General features: G+C 32.6%; 2 protein-coding genes across 3 annotated transcripts; both read right to left on the minus strand.

The window, feature by feature from the left end:
- Positions 1-8,842: 8,842 nt before the first annotated feature.
- On the minus strand, positions 8,843-10,253 carry LOC130982152 (E3 ubiquitin-protein ligase ATL42-like). Its single transcript, XM_057906028.1, has one exon. It carries the CDS (start codon positions 10,201-10,203, stop codon positions 8,899-8,901), a length of 1,305 nt encoding a protein of 434 aa, XP_057762011.1. The 5' UTR covers positions 10,204-10,253; the 3' UTR covers positions 8,843-8,898.
- Positions 10,254-14,104: 3,851 nt separating this feature from the next.
- Positions 14,105-17,810, minus strand: LOC130980825 (ninja-family protein mc410). 2 transcript variants are annotated; one of them, XM_057904466.1, is made up of 5 exons: positions 17,576-17,810; positions 17,222-17,457; positions 16,032-16,843; positions 15,747-15,959; positions 14,105-15,263 (listed from the first exon to the last, which is right to left on the minus strand). In XM_057904466.1, exons 3-5 carry the CDS (start codon positions 16,729-16,731, stop codon positions 14,767-14,769), a joined length of 1,410 nt encoding a protein of 469 aa, XP_057760449.1. In that variant the 5' UTR covers positions 16,732-16,843; positions 17,222-17,457; positions 17,576-17,810; the 3' UTR covers positions 14,105-14,766. The 2 variants fall into 2 exon arrangements, with proteins under 2 accessions (XP_057760449.1, XP_057760448.1); XM_057904465.1 differs by having other exon boundaries at positions 15,747-16,843.
- Positions 17,811-18,681: the final 871 nt, after the last annotated feature.

Below are 18,681 nucleotides of genomic sequence, written 5' to 3' on the forward strand. Positions count from 1 at the left end.
CGTCACCCTCACCATATGGCCAACCACGCGTGCGCGTCAGCGCCGCATCACTTCCCAGCACGCCGCGCAGATTTCAAGTATTCTCTCTCTCTCCCAAATCCTAATTCTCTCTTGTTCTTTTATCCTTTTAAACTTATTTTATCATACTAATTGTTTTTATGTCCCTCTCTGTTTTCAGTTCTTCTTTGCTTAGGGACAACAAGCAAACCTTTAAGTTTGGTGTTGCCGCTTCGCTTGTAGATTTTCTGTTTATTTTAATGGCACCAAAGAGAGGTGAATCATTTTCACGGAGGAGCACAACCTGAAGAATGAGACGGCCACTAAGATAACTGAGGTGGTTAAGTTCCTTTCATTCTATATTATTTCCTCCCGTTCTTACTATGTTATGTTTCGATTTTCTGCTGTTTCGTTTTAGTTATTGCATGATCCTTTGTTATTTCAATTCCTAAGTTTCAATTTATTCTGCTTTTTTTATTTTATTTTATTTTATTTGCTTTAGTGTTGAAAGGTGTCTCATGTATTGCCCACTGAGCTTGAAATAAAAAAGAAATAAGAAAAGATGTAGTGCATGAGAAATTGAGTTTAATTTTAAGAGTAGTCTTATTTACTTAAATGTGGTGGTATTATTTGTAATTCTGAATGCATGACATTAACAGTGCATAGTCGAATTGGAATCAAAGGATGTTGATGTATAAGGAACAGGAATTTAGAGAACTATTATGACTTCTCTGAAATTTATAAAAGTTTAATCCTTGAAGCAGAAGAAAAGAGCAATATATATATATATATATATATATATATATATATATATATATATATATATATATATAAAATAAAAAAATAAAAATAAAAGCAAGGTCCAAGGCTCTAAGCATCAATGACTAGGGAGGTCAAAAATGATTAAAAGCTCAAAGAGTTGTTTCCCTAGTCATATGCTTGTGGTGTGATTGTGTCAAATAATCCTTGAGACAGAACACTTAGAGTCGAGACCAAGTGTATTTAGCAGAGTATGCCAAAGGCTTTGAGCACCACTGTCTGGGAGTAGCTGAAAGAAAAATCAGAACTTAAAGAGAGTTCCCCAGTTAAGTGCTTGTGGTGTTTCTGTGTCAAGTAACCCTTGAGACAAAATATTTAAAGTCACCGTTAGGCTCAAGGTGCAAAGCACCAAAGAAAAATGAATTAAAGAAAATTATGCTATGTTCAAGGATTAAACTGGAGTGTAAAGATCAAAGAATTCATAATATGATTCGGATTCTAATTCCGAATGACACTGACGCTCCTCTGATTCAACGGAGAGTGAGATGCCAACACTATTCAAAATTACAATGAATAAACCCCATTTTAGAAATAGACTTGAGCATGACTAAACTCTCACTTCTCATGCAAATTCACATCTTAATCGTCCACTTATTTTGGTTGCTTGAGGACAAGCAACAATTCAAGTTTGGTGTTGTGATGTGTGAGCATCTTTCTTATCTTTTCCTAGTGAATTTGTATTTAAATTATTGATTTTAATCAAGAATTAATTATCTTTTAGCCACTATGGGTGCTACTTTGAGTCTCGTGCAATTCTGTTTATTTTAGGTAGCATTTGGCTGGATTTGATGGAGAGGAAGCTTGCACAAATGGAAGGAGCACAAGAATTAAAAGAAATGATCAGCGAGGAGCGACGCGTGCGCGTACCTAACGCGTGCGTGTGATTTGGAGATTTGTGTAGCGACGCGTGCGCGTACCTGACGCGTACGTGTGACACGCGAAGAAGACCATCGACGCGTACGCGTGACATGCGCCACGTGCAGAAAATGCAGAAAACGCTGGGGGCGATTTCTGGGCCCCATTTTGGCACTCAAGTAAGGCGCAGCTCTTTGCCAAGTTAGGCGTGGATCCAATGAAGCAAGTGGTCCCCATCCATCAATTGAAGATTTGCTGATTGCTATAATTAATTCTGATTTAAATTCAAATTTAATTTTAAAATAGGAAAAGATATTATTTTAATTTTAGAAATTAGATTTTAAATTAATTAGGATTAGATATAAAAGATAATATTATTCTATGCCAATTTACATTCCGCACTTTCCAGTTTACCTAAATCCTTATTTTCTCTCTGAACCATGAGCAACTAAACCTCCACTGTTAAGGTTAGGAGCTCTGTCTATTATATGGATTGATACTATTATTTTTCTATTTTAATTCATGTTTTGATTTATATTTCAAGAATTGTTTTCGTTCTTTATCTTATGAATTTGGGTGGAATGGAAATATGACCCTCTTTCTAATTGAGTTCTTGTATAACTTGGAAAAGCTCTTTACTTGAACAACAGCTTGAAAATAATTTCTCCTAAATTCTAATTATCTGGACTTAACGGGATACGTGACATATAATTCCCTTATATTTGGGTAATTAGAATTAAACTTCACCCCCTAATTGGAATTAATTGACCAAGGAATTGGCAGTTGATGAATTTTAGAGGAGACTAGAAAGGTCTAAGGAATTAGGGTCTAGTCACATATCGTTTGCCATGAATTAAATCTTGCATGATTAAAATAGTTAGTAAGAAAAGTTAATCCGAAAAATAGATAACTCTGAAACCTTAACTGCCTTCTTCATATTGTTTCTCTCAACTTATTTACTTGCCTGTCTTTCTAATATTTTGAATTTGTTGTTTAATGCTTTTTGAACCTTCAAACACTATTTTCTGTTTGTCTGACTAAGCTAATCACTCAATTATTATTGCTTGATCCATCAATCCTCGTGGGATCGACCCTCACTCACCTGAGGTATTACTTGGTATGACCCGGTGTACTTGCCGGTTAGTTTGTGGGTTATAAATTCTGTACCAGTGACCCCTCACAAAAAAGTCACCCACATTGGTCCCTGTCTGTGCATAATGGAACCCATTGCGCCCCCTCCCTTGTATCTTCCGTCCATAATTGACAGAAAAATCTGATCTGACAGTTACCGGTGCTGATCTGGAAGTTAGTTTTGAGTTAAGTGCCAACGTGGATTAGGAGAAATAGACAGGGATCGATTTGTCCCCCTATCACATTCAAAAACGGCATCATTTTTGGGGTAAAGAGGGAGGAAACGTCGTTTTCATCCATATAACCCCCAAGCCCTAACTTGTATTTACAGAATAACCAAAATTCATGTAACATTCTTCATGCGAAAGGACAGACAGTGGTGGAAGTAGCTAGTGTTGGTGCTGATAAGGCGGCTAAAAAGGACTCAGAAGACGCTTCTAACTGCGCAATTGACGGAGTCACTGACATCGTGGAGTGGAGGCAGCTTTTGTCACCGTTCAGGTTAGTGACGCATTTAACTATCTAAACAAATTAGCAATATCCAAACTCTATTCCTAAATTGCATGTTGGTGTTGGAGTGTTCAATGGTGTTGAAATGGTTTGCCTGGTTGTCCTTTCTTAAAAATGTTGTTTCCATGAATGGAATTTAAAATTTTTTAACTAATTTGTTAAATAAATAATGTTGCTTGTCAGTAGTTTAGATCACTGGCACAGTGAGATAAAATGTCATGAACTAAATTCTGATGAGTAGTAATAATTTGTAGATGGATGAGTTTGATGTAGTTCCTGCTTTTCATCATGGAGGAAATTTTAAGAGAAATTCACAAGGTAAATTAGAATATGTTGATGAAAAAGTGAAGAAGTGGCCACCTTTAGTGATTTGATGAACTTCTTTGATTTCAAAACGTTACTGAATTAGCTGGGTTACAGAGAATATAAGACTATGTTTTGGTTTGATAGCATGGCACCTGAATTAGAATCTGGCTTACATGTAATGAGGGATGATTCTGAGATAAATGACATGAGGAATAACAAGAGTAAAATAAGGAGACAAATAAAATCTACATCTACTTTGATCATCCGATTAGTGTGCCAGAAGTTGTGGATGAGGAGAAGCATGCTGAGGAAGTTATTTTAAGTGACTCATCATTCTCAAGTGATGGGTATGAAACAACTGAGGACGAGCTATACAAGCCACCTCATCCGAGATATGAAGATACTCATAGCAGTGGAGATAATGAAGAACAGAGAAGGAATGAGAGATTGAAGAAAAAGAAGAAAAAGTTGTTATCACCAAGGAAGAGAGCTAGTCAGGGCCCAGCTGGTGAGGTAAAGTGTGGCCCAGCTGGTGAGGTGAATTCTGGATCAGATGGTGAAGTGTGAAGTCTGGCCCAAATAAAAAATTAATCAAGAGTGGCCCAAATAGTAGGGATAATGCTGGACCAAGTAAAGGTGATCCAAGTTATTCTCCAAAGATAGCCAAGAAACGAACTTCCAAAAAGTATTCAGGTAGGAGAAGGACACATATTCTGAGAGATGAAAAAACTGGAGTAGAATGTGCAGTAGGTGAAGGGCCTAAAGCAGGAGGTGGTGTAGGGTCTGAAAATGGACTGGCTGAAAATACAATAGGTTCAAACTCTGAAATAGTTGGGGAAAAATTAGACTCTGATTATGATAAACATTGATCCAGCATCAAATGCTGATCCAGCAATAAGTACTGATCCAACAACAAACACTGATCAGGTACAATATCCGTGTTGGGCATTGAGTTGTGGAAAACATTAACTTCTTTACTTTGTTATATGTCCTAATTAGATTTAGAAAAAGGCTGAGTTGTGAATTTTTTTTCTTCATGTCAATGATTAGGTAGAACAAGGTCGTAAAAGCACCACTGATGTGAGGAGGGCCAATGTTAGATTCTATGGTGAGTTTAGGATTTAGGAATATTTGTTATACTATATTGTTGATTGCTTTCTGTAACATATTAATTTCTTATAGACCAAAGCAAGAAAAGCCAAGAAGAAACTGTCCAAAAAGTCTATCAGAACTGGAGCAGCGACCCAAAACTCAGAGAGAAGAAATTTCAGTCTCACAATCTGCACCACAAGCTGAGAAGGTTATCTTTTGACTTTTTTCAAAAAAATAAAAACCTATTTTATGCTTCATATTATTACATCTCAATTCCATAGATTTGTCATTTATATATCTATTAAAGTCAACTTGTAACAGGCTGTAAGAAAAAACTCCAATGATAATCCTACACCATTTAAAGAGATAGAAGCACCAGATTATTAGACCCATAGCTCTATGTTTTGTGCTTCCACCCATACCAGTACCAAAGCCAATCTTATGGTTCAAATATCAACATTTTCAAACTCCAAACCTAATGCCTCACACCTCACAGAACCAATCAAATGACTTAATAGCTGAGAAGATAACTCCAAGAAACACCACTAATGTAATTTCTCAAAAGACGATGGCTGCTGCAACTTCAACTACTGCATCAAGACTTTTGCAATTTGTGCCAACACCCGATTTTAGGCTTCCAAGACTCAGGCCTCCTAAGTAGGGGTGACAATGCTAATTGGGTTATAGAAATGTGATACTGTTGTTTGTTTTTTGACTCTTTAGTTTGAAGTGATACAATGATTCCAAGATACTTATTAGTTGTTTTATTTAAGGCCATGTTATTGCCTACTCTACTATGATAGATGAACTGTGAACAGATAAATTGCGTGTTTGATGACAATATGAATATAATGTACGAACTGCTATGCTTTATATGAAATGACTTGAATCCATGCTACATGTACAAATATATTTGCTGCACGAATTTAGATTAAATTCAGGGAAGAAATTTTAAAAAGTGATAACAATAATTCATCTTCATTTCATTTTCACAGTGTTTAAATACACAACTTCATTCTGTGACACAAAACTCTTAGATAACCTAAAATTATTCATCAAGTTTCATACACAGTTGTTCAAAATAAACAAGCAACCATAACCCCACCAAAAAATGCGATAATACTACAACCTAACCCCAAACATCTACTTTCACCCATTTTTTTCTACTCTTCTCCAATTGATTTTCTAATTCACTCAACCTAAATTCTAGCTCTTCCACTTTGTCTTTCACTGCATCACTTAGGCCTTCAAATCGATGCTTCTTCTGCGGCAATACTCCTTTTGATAGTGTCTTTACAGCATACTCATTAAATGAAGAAACATAAGCATCTAGCCATACAAGGAATGAGCAATTAGCTTCTCCAGTCTACAATTAAACAAAATAAAAAAATTAAAACCATGAAAATACCTTGAAGTAACTACAGAATTGAACAAAATCAACACATAATTGTCCATGAACATACCTTGAAGTAAGGGCAACGTAAAAATAACCTATTTGGATTATTTTTTATCCCAAACATGAATAGAATAGCATGCAACCCGCAATTGCACTTTAGGGAGATCCATCTCTTCTTCCTTCTTCCTTCGACCTGCAACAATCTCATTAGAGTTCATGCTACAATTTAAATTATCGCCTCTAAGAATATGCAGGTTGGAGGATGAGCAACGTTCTCCACTCCCAACCATGGTGCTCTAGGATTTCGTTATTGTTGTTTGGAATACGAGCTACTGTGGAGAGATTGGGGAACCAGAGGACCATCGAAGTTAAGGTTTCCTCCCTCTTTAATCCAAAAACAATGCCGTTTGGGGAACAAATCAACCCCTGTCCATTTCTCCTAATCCACATTGGCACTTAACTCTGAACTAATTTTCAGATCAGCATCGATAACTGCTAGATTAGATTTTTCCGTCAAATATAGACGGGGGATACAAGGGAGGGGGCGCAATGGGTTATGTTATGTATGGATAGGGACCGACGTGGGTGACTTTTTTTGTGAGGGGTCGCCTTGTCCTAATTTGCAATGGACAAGGACCGATTTGGGTGTTTACTCTTATTTATGTATTAAGATATTATGTATCTATTAGAGTTTATCAATGCTCTTTTATTATATAAGTCTTTAGTTTTCATTTAATGAAATCTAATGATGTATATAAATGTGGTAAGTTCAATGCGCACATAATTATTGTGCTCATTTTAGACATCTTGTTCAAAAACAAAATGTGCGCATATTGAAGAGCACAAAAATTTATTGATATACACACAAAAATGTATATAAATGTTTTGAATATGTAGTTTTTCAAAATTTTGTGTATTGCACACAAAAATTTGTGTTATGCACCAAGATTTTTATGTATCAAAATTTGTATGATGTGTGTATTTTGTTGATTGGATGCTAATGTTTTAAATATATGGTTCTTCAAAAATTTATGTTGAGTATCAAAATTTTTGTATTGTGTGTATTTTATTTGTTGAGTATCAATGTTCTGAGCATATAATTCTTTAAAATAAATTTGTAATGCATGTTAAAAAAATTTTGTATTATACATTAAAATTTTTATATTCCAAATTTTTGAACATATATAAAAAGAAAGAAGATAAAGACGACAAAAATAATGATAACGATGATAATAACAAAAAAAAATTAAAAAATAAATAAATAATGATAAGAAAACAGTGGTGGCGTCAAAGAAAAAGGAGCCCCAGCATATGTACGAAAGACAAAAAGAGCATGATAATTTAATTAAAAACTGATTTAAAAAAATATTTATACACCTAATTTTATTATATTTGGAATATATTTGAACACATTCTTTCATAATTACTAACATTAGTGTTTACCGATAATAATATTAAATATTTTTTTATAATTAATTATAAATACATAATACTCTACTAAAATAATTATTTCAGTAATCGTTTTGTAGTGTATAAAAATATTGAATGTCCAATTTAAATATTTTGAAAGATTAATTTATTTTTTTAAATAAAAAAGTGTCAGTAAGTTACTAATAGGATTATAGGAAGAGAAACTCTCCAGAGTTAATAACTTTTAGTAGTTTTAATTATTATTTAGTCAGTATAGATATTAAATTATTTTTAATAAATAAATTTTATTAATTTATATATATAAACACTAAAAAATATATATATAAATAGTATTAATTTATATGTATAAAATTCTAATAAATATAGATATAAATTATATATTTATTATGTATAAAATATTTATAAATTTAGATGTAAATTATTATTGATTAAATATGAACAAAAAATAATAATATTTATTAGTAGTATTATTCTAATTTAATCAAAGAATGAGATTTATTTCTTGATCTTTTGGGATTGATCCAATATAATACCGGTTGCTGGTTGCTTCATGAAAAAAGAAAATTAATAGGAGAAATAAAGAAATAAAAAAGAACATGCTCATCAATTTAAAACCAGGTGGCATTCATTTACTTGTTGCCTATATTTAGTTGTAACGATATTACGCTAAGCAAAAAGACTATGGACAATGTATAATAAACTATCTTTAAGTTTGTTATTCTAATTAAATAGTTCACACGCACATATATATAATATTGTTCACCAAAGCAGCATGAAGCTGTCTTCTTTTAAATCAACATAAATTTCATTGTTGCTTGGTGAATAATAAATAAATAAATAAAAGAGTTTAATTAATATAGATTATACTTTTGAAAAATATAGAGAATCAACTTTTAATTAGTGAATATTAGTCAATTTTAGAATTTAAATTTATAATTTAAAATTTAAGAATAAATATTTATGATTTAGGATTTAAAATTTAAGATAAATAAAATAATTTTTTAAAATTAGCTAGTATAAGTTAAGAAAAAGTTAGTTATCTAGTATTAGTCTCATGTTATCATCTTATTAATGTAATAATATATAATTGAATATGAATAAAACGTTTTTTTATTATTCTTACCATGAGTGACCTAATTCAATTTCTATTATAGGAAGAAAAGAGTAACAAACTTGTTAAGCAAATCCTCACAAACAAGAATTAAAAAATTACCATTAAAAAAAAAAAAAAAAAACAAGGTTTACCTGCTATGCTAATTAACCTAACTATGTACTTTCCAACAAAATCTACATGAAACTATTGATGAAATCAAAAGATTGAAATATGAAACCAAACTATATCTGAATCTGTACTAAAAAAACTATACATCTAATGTCTTTTGATTATTCTTATGATGAGACCTTGTTTCTCTATTCACAAACCATTGAACTGTTCTTCTTGCAATTGGAAACCAAAGCTGCCTCATCCTTTCTTCTTTCAAAGAAGAAGAATCCTTATTAAATGCTCTGTTTTGTTGTTTCATCATCATTCCTATTTCACCAAATCTTGAAACTCCTATGATTTCTGACATTGACCTTTTCTCACTATGTTCATTCATCAAATGCTTTATAGAAGTAGAAGAAGAAGAAGAAGAAGGAGCCTTATCTGAATTTGAGTTACTAATCTTGTTTATTGCACCAATTTTGCTCTCAAATGAAATCTTCCTCTCCATCTCTTCCTTGAGGTTCAAGATTCCTTGATCATTTGCATTCTGGTTGTCGAACCGGCAACTCGAAACCTCGTTAAGCATCTCGGAGTTCAAGAACATTATGTCTGAAGAGCTAACATTGCTCCACCGATTCTTAAACACAACATCGGAGACAGTAATCCGGTGTTTGTGTTTATGGTACTCCTTGTTTTCGCAATCGGTTCTGTTCTGTATAGGCAACTCTTCTTCCTTAACATCCTTCGAAAATAATCTCCGGAGACTAATACTTCCAATACTAAATCTTGTTGAGCCGCGTCGCTCTGCTTCTCCTCCTTCTTCTTCCTCCTCTCTTTGGACGAAGAGCTCCATGTTGGAGTCTTCGTCCGCGGCCGAATTATTGATAACAAGCCTCCTTAAGCTGTTTGAATAGGCGAAAATCGACTCGTCGGCCGGATTCACCTTGTGCCTGCAAAGAGGGCAGCTTGCGTGTTTCTCAAGCCAGTGATCAATGCAATCAATGTGAAAAGCATGCTTACATTTTGGCAAGAGCCTAAGGATTTCGACATCTTCGAATTTCGATAAGCAAACAGAACACTCCAAACCTTCCTTTGATCCTTTTAGGGATGAGAATTTGAAGAAGGGTAATGACTCAATAACATTCTTATCAATTCCTGAGAATCTTCTAGACCTTGATAACAACTGGTTTTCTTGATTCTCTGTTTGGAGAAGAGGGACAAGTGCTCCTCTTTGGCAAAATTTGGCAAAAACAAGAAGAACAAATGTTAGTGAAAACATTAGGCCAAGGATTCCTATCACAACAACAAGGCTTGGTTGGAAATTGGACACAGCATCTCCTGATGATGAAGAAGAAGGATTTATTGCTCTAACATGCTGGATTAACATTGAAATTAGAACTAATAATAAGAGGGTAATAATAGAACCATGTTTATTATTATCATTATTATTAATATTCTTCATGGTTCTATCTATGCTTCAAGCATTCTTTCAACACATACAAGTGATGATAATTGGAATGATGGGCGAAAAAAGTTTACAGATTTATAAATGGGATTTGTTTGTGATGTTGGTAGTGGTGTACATGGACATTATTATATTAGGGTTAAGGATTTAATAATGAGAGAGTATTATGTTACTCAAGTTTCCAATGTATTAAATAAGCTTGAAATTTTTTCTCTTCCAACATCTTTAATGTGTACCTTAAATTATAATTTGTAAATGTTTTGTGGGAGAAATTTTCTCTGTTTTTATTTTTTTTTAATTTTATTGAATAAAATATGAATTTAATTTTTATGCGATGTGAGTGTATAAAAGTTTAATGTGTTGTAATATAAAAAAAAAACTCATTTTTAAATTCACTATTTAAAAGTTATTTAAATACATAAATTTAATTAGATGATGGTATAAAATTTTTTACATTATTACAATATCAAAACTAAACTCATAAAACATTTGATAAAATTTAATTAAAAGATTTTATGAAATATTTTTTATATTTTTGACTTGAAATAATTATATACGAATTTTGAGGTAGTGATTTAAAACTCTATTATTACATTACTAGCAAGGGGTTATCAAAAACCTTATTATAGTTATATGGTTGTGTCCCTAGTAGCAACCCTTTTCTTGTGTCAGTTTTCTTGGTTTCTTCTTAGGCTACGTTTTGCGTCTCAATTTGATTCTTCAATTTAAAAATAACAAGATATGAATAGTGATCACAAGGTGGGGTTGGCATACAATTTTATATAAATCTCTTGTTTTGACTTGGCAGGCGTGTCCTTCAATTAAGAATTTATTATCACATATGACATTGCCCAATTTGTCTTAGTTTAATTTAATTTAATTAATCCTTAGCTTGCTCCTTTTTTTGTTAATAAGATATGCAAAGATTTAATAGTCCTTTAACCATGAGTTTGGACTTTGAAATGAAGCCTCATTTAGTTTTTATTGTATTCATAAGTCTAACATAGGTAGTTTCCATATATTTTCAGTAACTAATTAAGGACTAATTAAATTCTTCTAATAGCTGAGTATGTATCAGTGATTTCATATGACATTAGAAAAATTTTACTCAAATAAATTAAAAAAAAAAAGTCAAAGTTAGTTTTTATATCACATCCTTGAAAGTTGAAAGTCATAGAATTGGGTTAAGTTTAAGTTGGCAGCTTACCAACACAAACCATCAAAGACAAAAAGGTATAATTATGGTTAAATATAAGGATTAATTTTTCATTAATTTGTAAACATTTTGATAAATTTGTAAGCACTTTGATAAGAATTAAGAAAGACAGCTGACTTAAAATTTTAGAACTTTTATACTCAAAGTGAAGATTAAACTATTGACACTTAATTAAAGTAACGAAAATAATCAGGAGTTCTAATTCATTTTTCTAATTATCTTCTTAACTTCTAAATAAAAAACGTTTTAAATTTTTATTATTTTTATGTTTTTAAAAAGTAACATAATTTTTACTCTTTTAAATTTTTATTATTTTTATGTTTTTAAAAAGTAACATAATTAGGAGGATTAATTAAAAATAAATAAATAATTTTTTTCTATTTAACCACAGCCGCCATGGGTGATATCTGATGATCTGGACATATTACTATTAATGCACCTAAAATGTCAAACAATTTCCAACGTGTTGTGATTCAATTATTGAACCAAAAGTTAAATTTAAAAAAAAACCCCCACTAAACTGGCAGACCTAAATGATAAGAGATGAATTCAACCTCTATAAGGATGGAAATTTGATTTTTATGGTCGGATATTAATATCACTTTGATATATGGTCTATAAATATTTTTATCAACATTCAAACAATTTTATATATATGTCAACTTTGATAGGCTAATAAGTAATACGTGCAAACTTAAACATTTTTCAAAAAGAAAAAAAATACCCTGATCTGGCTTCATTTGCCATGGAATCTTCTTCAGTTCCGTTTGGAATTAACATATTATCTCTGCTCAATGATTATCAATAATCCTTCCTTCCAAACAACCTGTTATATTCCCCCTTAATTTTTTATTTTTAATTTTTTTCCTCATTTGTCTTAATTTCACCAATAACGACCAAGTTAAATGTACTTTGAAAATGGATGCTAAATACATAAATTCCAAGTTGATTTTGTCAATTATAAACACATGCATATATGTCTACCTATAATAGATTAAAATAGAAATTAAATAGTGTTATATTAAGTAGTTGTTACATAATATTTTATAGTATTATCACATCACTTTAGTAGCAAAATTGACATCCTTTTCGTGGTGACTTTAATATCCTTATTTCTTCCTTTCCCCTTTTTAAGGTGCTTAAATATTAGGTTATGAAACACACACACACACAAAAAAAGAAAAACAATACTTAAATCTTAGGTTATAGGAGTAAAATAAAATTAACAAATCTAATATTCAAGGGGAAAAAAGAAAGTAGTAAAATAAATAACAACTAATAAGAGTCTATTTTGGCCTTGTAAGATGTTTTAATGATAAAAAAAAAACACAATAATATTGAAATATTATATGTTACTAAACTATTACTATATAGTTTCACATCTCAACATAAATAATTGTAAATAAACATAACTTATAAATAATTTAATCAAAATAAATTTTACATTATTTTTTAGAAGACTGATTTTGTCAATTTTTAAATATGATATTCCCACTCCCATCTTATGAGATTTTATTAAATTATCTTCCATCTTATTTTTTAGGGGGATGGAAGAAATTTCCTATTGTTGTGAGGGTAGTAGGGATAACATTATCAAATAGAAAGCAATATCATTCCCTAATCTTTAAAGTATTATTCATTACACGCAGATATAAATCTAGTTTATTTATAAATTATAAAGGGCAATATTGTCTTGCTGTGCTGTTCCAAGAATTGGTAGCAAGAAGTAGCTAGAAGGTTCAAGAATTCTCCTAACTTATTATGACGGTTCAAGCAGAAACAAATAGCAGATAGGTTAATATATTCACACCAATTATAGGTAACATTAACGTGATTATAATGGATTGGATTTTCTTTTCTTTTATTTATTTTGAAAAATTAAGTTGAAGTTGCCCACTAAAACTTGGTTTGGCTAAATTTTTTGAGAAGATATTTGTGTTTATTTTGTGTTTGGTAAATAAAAAAAAATTATATATTTTTATTTGTAGTGTTTAAAAATTAGAAATATTTTTTAAAATATTTAAGGAGATATTTTTTTAAATTAATTTGTATTTATAAAAATTAAAAAATCTATTATAATTTTATATATTAATAAATATCTAAATTTATTTTTATATTCATATTTATTACGATCTTTTTAAATTTTTAAATTGATTTTATTAAACATAATTGTTATTACTTATATGTTAAAGTCTTTCGATTATATTATTCTCTCCTCATCTCGAATTATGTTATTTTTTAAGAAAAAACAATTAGCATATTCTAAATTGTCTGTATTTATATGTAAATTGTGTTTAAATATGCTGAATTTTAAATGTGCTAACTTTTTTAAGTAATCAATAATTTAAAAGTGGATACTCTTTCTAGTTTCTACTTTATTATCCTTTATATATTTGGACATGGCAATTAGAACTATATTCAGCAACATTGGCACGTTCCTAGAATGTGCAAGACAAAGGCAACATGTATAAGAGGAAAAACTGGGGGAACAAAATTTTCTTGAAACTATGCATCTGATTTGATGATTGGAGCTGCGAAAAAGAGGAGACATTACTTATTATAGCAGCCATACATGCATGTTTTGGTGCGTGTCCTCTATTTTCTGTTCTTCTCGAAATAAAAGAAAAAATTGATGTCTTGTCTCAGCTAATTTATAGGGAAAAAATAAAAATATCAGGACAGTTAGAATGCAAAATTTTCCGTCTATAAAAAAAAATAAAGTCAGTGAAACAAAGACAAAGACAAAGAAACAAGTCACACAACTTATTTGTTTGTTTCAATTTTTCTATCGCTTACCAAACACATAATGTACCAGGTTTGAAACACCTGTTTCTTGCATGGAGTCCAAAGCGGTTCAAGGAACAGTTTAGTTGGCAGTTCAATTTCAATTGGCCGGTTCACTCGAGGACTAAACTTGAGTTGATAAGTTGCATAGCCAACCGGATTGACAATCCGAACCAGTCAATTCACCAGCCTTCCGATCGAACCAACTAGTCTGGTTCAATTTTCGAAACTAGACCAATGCCATCAGAGTTCACCCTCACATTTTCAAGTCCAAAACATAGCTAATACTATACCAATCCTAAGTAGCAAAATACTAGGAAAAACTGCTGACACAAAATCGGATACTTAATTACTATTTAATAGTACAGATGGACGATGGGCACTTATTACATTTGGTACAAAGTAATTAAAGGAAAATAGCCAAATAGGTAATTTAGTGTGTGTACATAAAAATGGCAGGTAGAGAATGTCATTCATCTGTACAAAAATTATAGCCCCATTTCCCTGATTCAGTTGTTGAAAACTATATTAGTGAAATTCAACTTACATGGTACAAGAGTCTAGCCGTGTGAGGAGGCTGCAGGGTTGCCATTCGCCACTGTCCCCAAAACTGCAGTTCCCTCCGGACTGGCTCGGTCTTCGTTTGCATGCCGAACAAACTCTTCGGGGGTCATGTGAGACCCATGGCATGCGCAAACTATCCTGATTTGGTTAGTACTGTATCGGTATGTAACACCAGAAATGGTCCTTCCATTTGGACCTGATCCTGTGGTGGATACCCAAGGCAGGTTTGGGTATGAACCACATCCACCAAATTTGACATCTGCGGCAAGACCTGGCTTTATGTTTGAGAAATCAATGATGGAACCTTCTCCAGTAGACTGGTCCTGTACATCTTTTGCCCTGAGGTTTGTGCTGCTTCCCTTCACATCTTCAGGTTGTGAAGAGGAGCCTTCTTCAGGAACACGCAGTTTGCCGTCACCTTTGGATCGTTCCAATGGCCTTCCTTCAAATGGCATGGCCTCAGATATACTGCTCGGGATTACATGTAGGCCAGCTATACATATGCACACAATAACAGTATAATGTTATTCAATAAAAACGTTGTCAGCATCATGCTATGGACAGAGACGGTGATAGTCATTAAAAGACTATATTATTTGACTGTATCCTGAAGAGACAGGGCAAGCATTCAAAAGGCTGCGTTTGGAAATTGTTTTAGGACAAAAATACAAAGACAACGAAGAACACAAACCTGTTTGGAGAAGAAAATAGGTACAGAGACGGGCAAAATGTCTCTGACCAAGGATAAATTTTCTCCATCTTTACAATTTTGAAGATCTCAACACCAGCTGTTTAAGAATACTTAGCTCAATTATCACAGAGGAATGTTTGGTTTAATATACCAATCTATGATGCATTGCAGAATATATTCACAATCCAAAAATTTTAACAATTAGAACAAATCTAACATCTGGATCTAAGAAGCTTGCATTCGGAAATTATTTATACTAATATCATATATCCAGATCAAAATTACCTGAATTGGGTGGACCCCTGCCAGCAAAGGAAGCGTGTAACTGCTGAGGACGGGAAACCATGCCCAACGAGCTATCCTTATCCAACATGGGAAGCTGAAAAGGAGGATATCCAAACGTCATGTTCATGTGCAAGGGCGCATTACTCACGGCTTGGCCTCCTGCTTCACCAGCAGCTGTAGGCATCACATGCATCAATCTCTGAGGGCTCGGTGCTGCAACAGAGTTGGACTCTTTTGGGTAAGGCACATTCATCATATTTACTTGTTGAACAGGGAAGGAAGTACCATAAGTCATGTTTGCATGCTTAAAATCTTTTTCTGATGACCCGTTAAACCTTTTCTGCCCATTAAAGTCCGTGGCACTCGAGTCAGCAATTCCACGAGCCCCTTTTGTAACATCAGAAGAAGCACCAACCCTTATGAATCCTTTCGAACCATCACTGTGGTGTGTGAGAGGCCTCGAGGTGGAGTTCTCAGCTTCAGAATCAGCCACGTCTTCATTCTCGGCAGTTGAACCATCTTCGGTTATAGAAAGGTGTGATGTTCTTGCCCTCTCATGTAAATTGGCATGATGAACATCACTTCCATGCTTCTTTTGATTACGTATATCATCAAAAGACATCTTTCGTTTGTTCACTGTCTCTAACCGATTGTCATCCTCGATTTCAATAGGTTTGCTACTATTTGCAGCCCAAAATCCTCCCCCGTTCAAATTCAAAGAAGCATTGTCGTCTTTGGCCTTTGAAAGGTCACTAAAGAAGTTTTCCTCAGGCTTTGTGGAATCAGATCTTCGAGCCCCAGCAACCGAGTCTGGCTTCTGAGATCCAGCATCAAACATACTCTTAAAGTCATCAACCATTTTTCCACTTTTTCCAGAATCTTCTGCCCTAATATCTGAGGAACTACCATTCTTGTTCTTGGATTTGCCAGACGAGCCACCACAAGATAAACCCAAGCTGAGCTCAAGCCCACTGTCGTCGTCCATGTTCCAATCTCTAAGCCTTTTGAAACTCAAACACTACCAGGTAGCTTCAATGTCATACGCTCCACGCTACAACAAACTCCATCATTTTACCATCAATAACCACCCTCAGTATCTGTGTATAGTTCAAAGCAAACAAGGCAATCCACATCAGCTGCACAGGAAAATCTCACATAACAAAAATAAGAAACATGATAGACATTTTCATGTCTATACTCCATTAATATAAACTCCCATGGCTTTAAACTGCAGTTCATAACAATAAGGCAGTTGTGAAAAGGCTTCCCTTCAGCAACATACCCCATTAATGTATATTCCAGTATTATAACTATACCCATTATAACAATAACAACAAAAAGCAGACACAAATCTTTTTGCTTTCCGAAAGGATCAGGACCTTGAATAGTACACAATCAAAACAAACAAAAGAAAACGAAAGCACACAGTCTAATTCAGAAGGAGCAAAGGATGTGAATCAGTTGAAAGACCGCACCTCAACTCTCTGATCCAAATCCTTCCCTTCAAGTGATGTGAGAAACTTGTAGCTGCCACCCAAATCTACAAAATCCCATAGCCACAGACCAAATCAGCAACTACCAAAGCAAGGTCTTCCGCTCCCTCTGGATTCTCTGAAGTTTCACTTCAATCTGGGAACTTTCTTCTTCAAATCCGTTACTTGAAGGCGTAGGAAAAATGTGTATAGCTCCGATTAGAGATTCAAAGCTTACTCTGTGAGATGCATGTTTGGGGCAAAAAAAAAAAAACAAAAAAATAAAATAAAATAACCGAAATTAGGGTTCACATGGAAATGATTGCATAGTTGAGTAGAGAAAATAAATTCAGATACCTGAGAATTTTGAAGACTAATAACGATGAAACCCGAACCCTAGGGTCAATTCTCCTTCTTCTGTGGTGAGATCAGTGGGAAAATTTTGAGAGTGAAAGGGGCCAGAAAAAGAGAGCAAATGGATGGTTAGATAAAATATAATATAATATAATAAATGATATTTTTTTATTTTTTTTATTTTTAATTTCTGAATTTTGTTTTATTTTGGTGACAATGTGATTCTCGTGTATAAATTATCCTATTTTGGGTTAATAATAATAGTGAGTGGAATCGGTGACCGAGAGACACAAAAAATGATTCCTTGAATTTGTTTGTAACAAAATCTACGGGGATCAAGGCCATGAAAAACATGAGTCACCACATAGTATTAAAGTTTGAAAGTTTCAATTACTATGCTTTAGGAATTGGGGCTCTACTAATCAAGTATTTAATCCACATGTTGAGTCCGTTAAACACGTGATTTCAGAACAATTTAATTTTTTTCTTTTTAATGACAAGCATTAAAGGGAAGCGGTGCTGGTTTTAGTTCTAGAATTTAGATAGATTTATTTTTTTTTACATGATTTAATTTAATTGTGCTTTTATTGTTATACTTAAATGTGCTTTAGAATTAGAATCGATTCAGCTAGCTCCAATCGATACAAAAATAAAAGATGGAATAATATCCAAATTGATCCATACTAATATCCGTTAAGATTATTTATAATAATTGAATTTTGGTTTTTTTTTTTCAGGTTTTAGTTCAATATAGAACACATCTAATACTTTTTTCTATTAAAAAAACGCAACAATTTTTGCATAACAATCAAATATGGCATGAATTTGCTTGTGGCAAACACTTGATACCGGATACGTCAATTGTAATCCACTGAAAGAATTCGATATTTTATTGTTGTTATAATTTAGATTTAGTGGTTGTATTATAAAAAAAAAAAATCTTTGTTTTGGATCAGATATATATAAGATATGCATAAGATGTTTCTATTTCCATCTTCATCCACCTATAAAATTTAAATAACAAGCAAAAATAAATTAGATGGTTTGTGAAGAATTTTATTTTATTTTGTAAAATTATTTTGTTTTTAGTACTATTTTTATGTTATATT

The sequence above is a fragment of the Arachis stenosperma genome, chromosome 5 (assembly GCF_014773155.1).
Source record: "Arachis stenosperma cultivar V10309 chromosome 5, arast.V10309.gnm1.PFL2, whole genome shotgun sequence".
Lineage (NCBI taxonomy): Eukaryota > Viridiplantae > Streptophyta > Magnoliopsida > Fabales > Fabaceae > Arachis > Arachis stenosperma.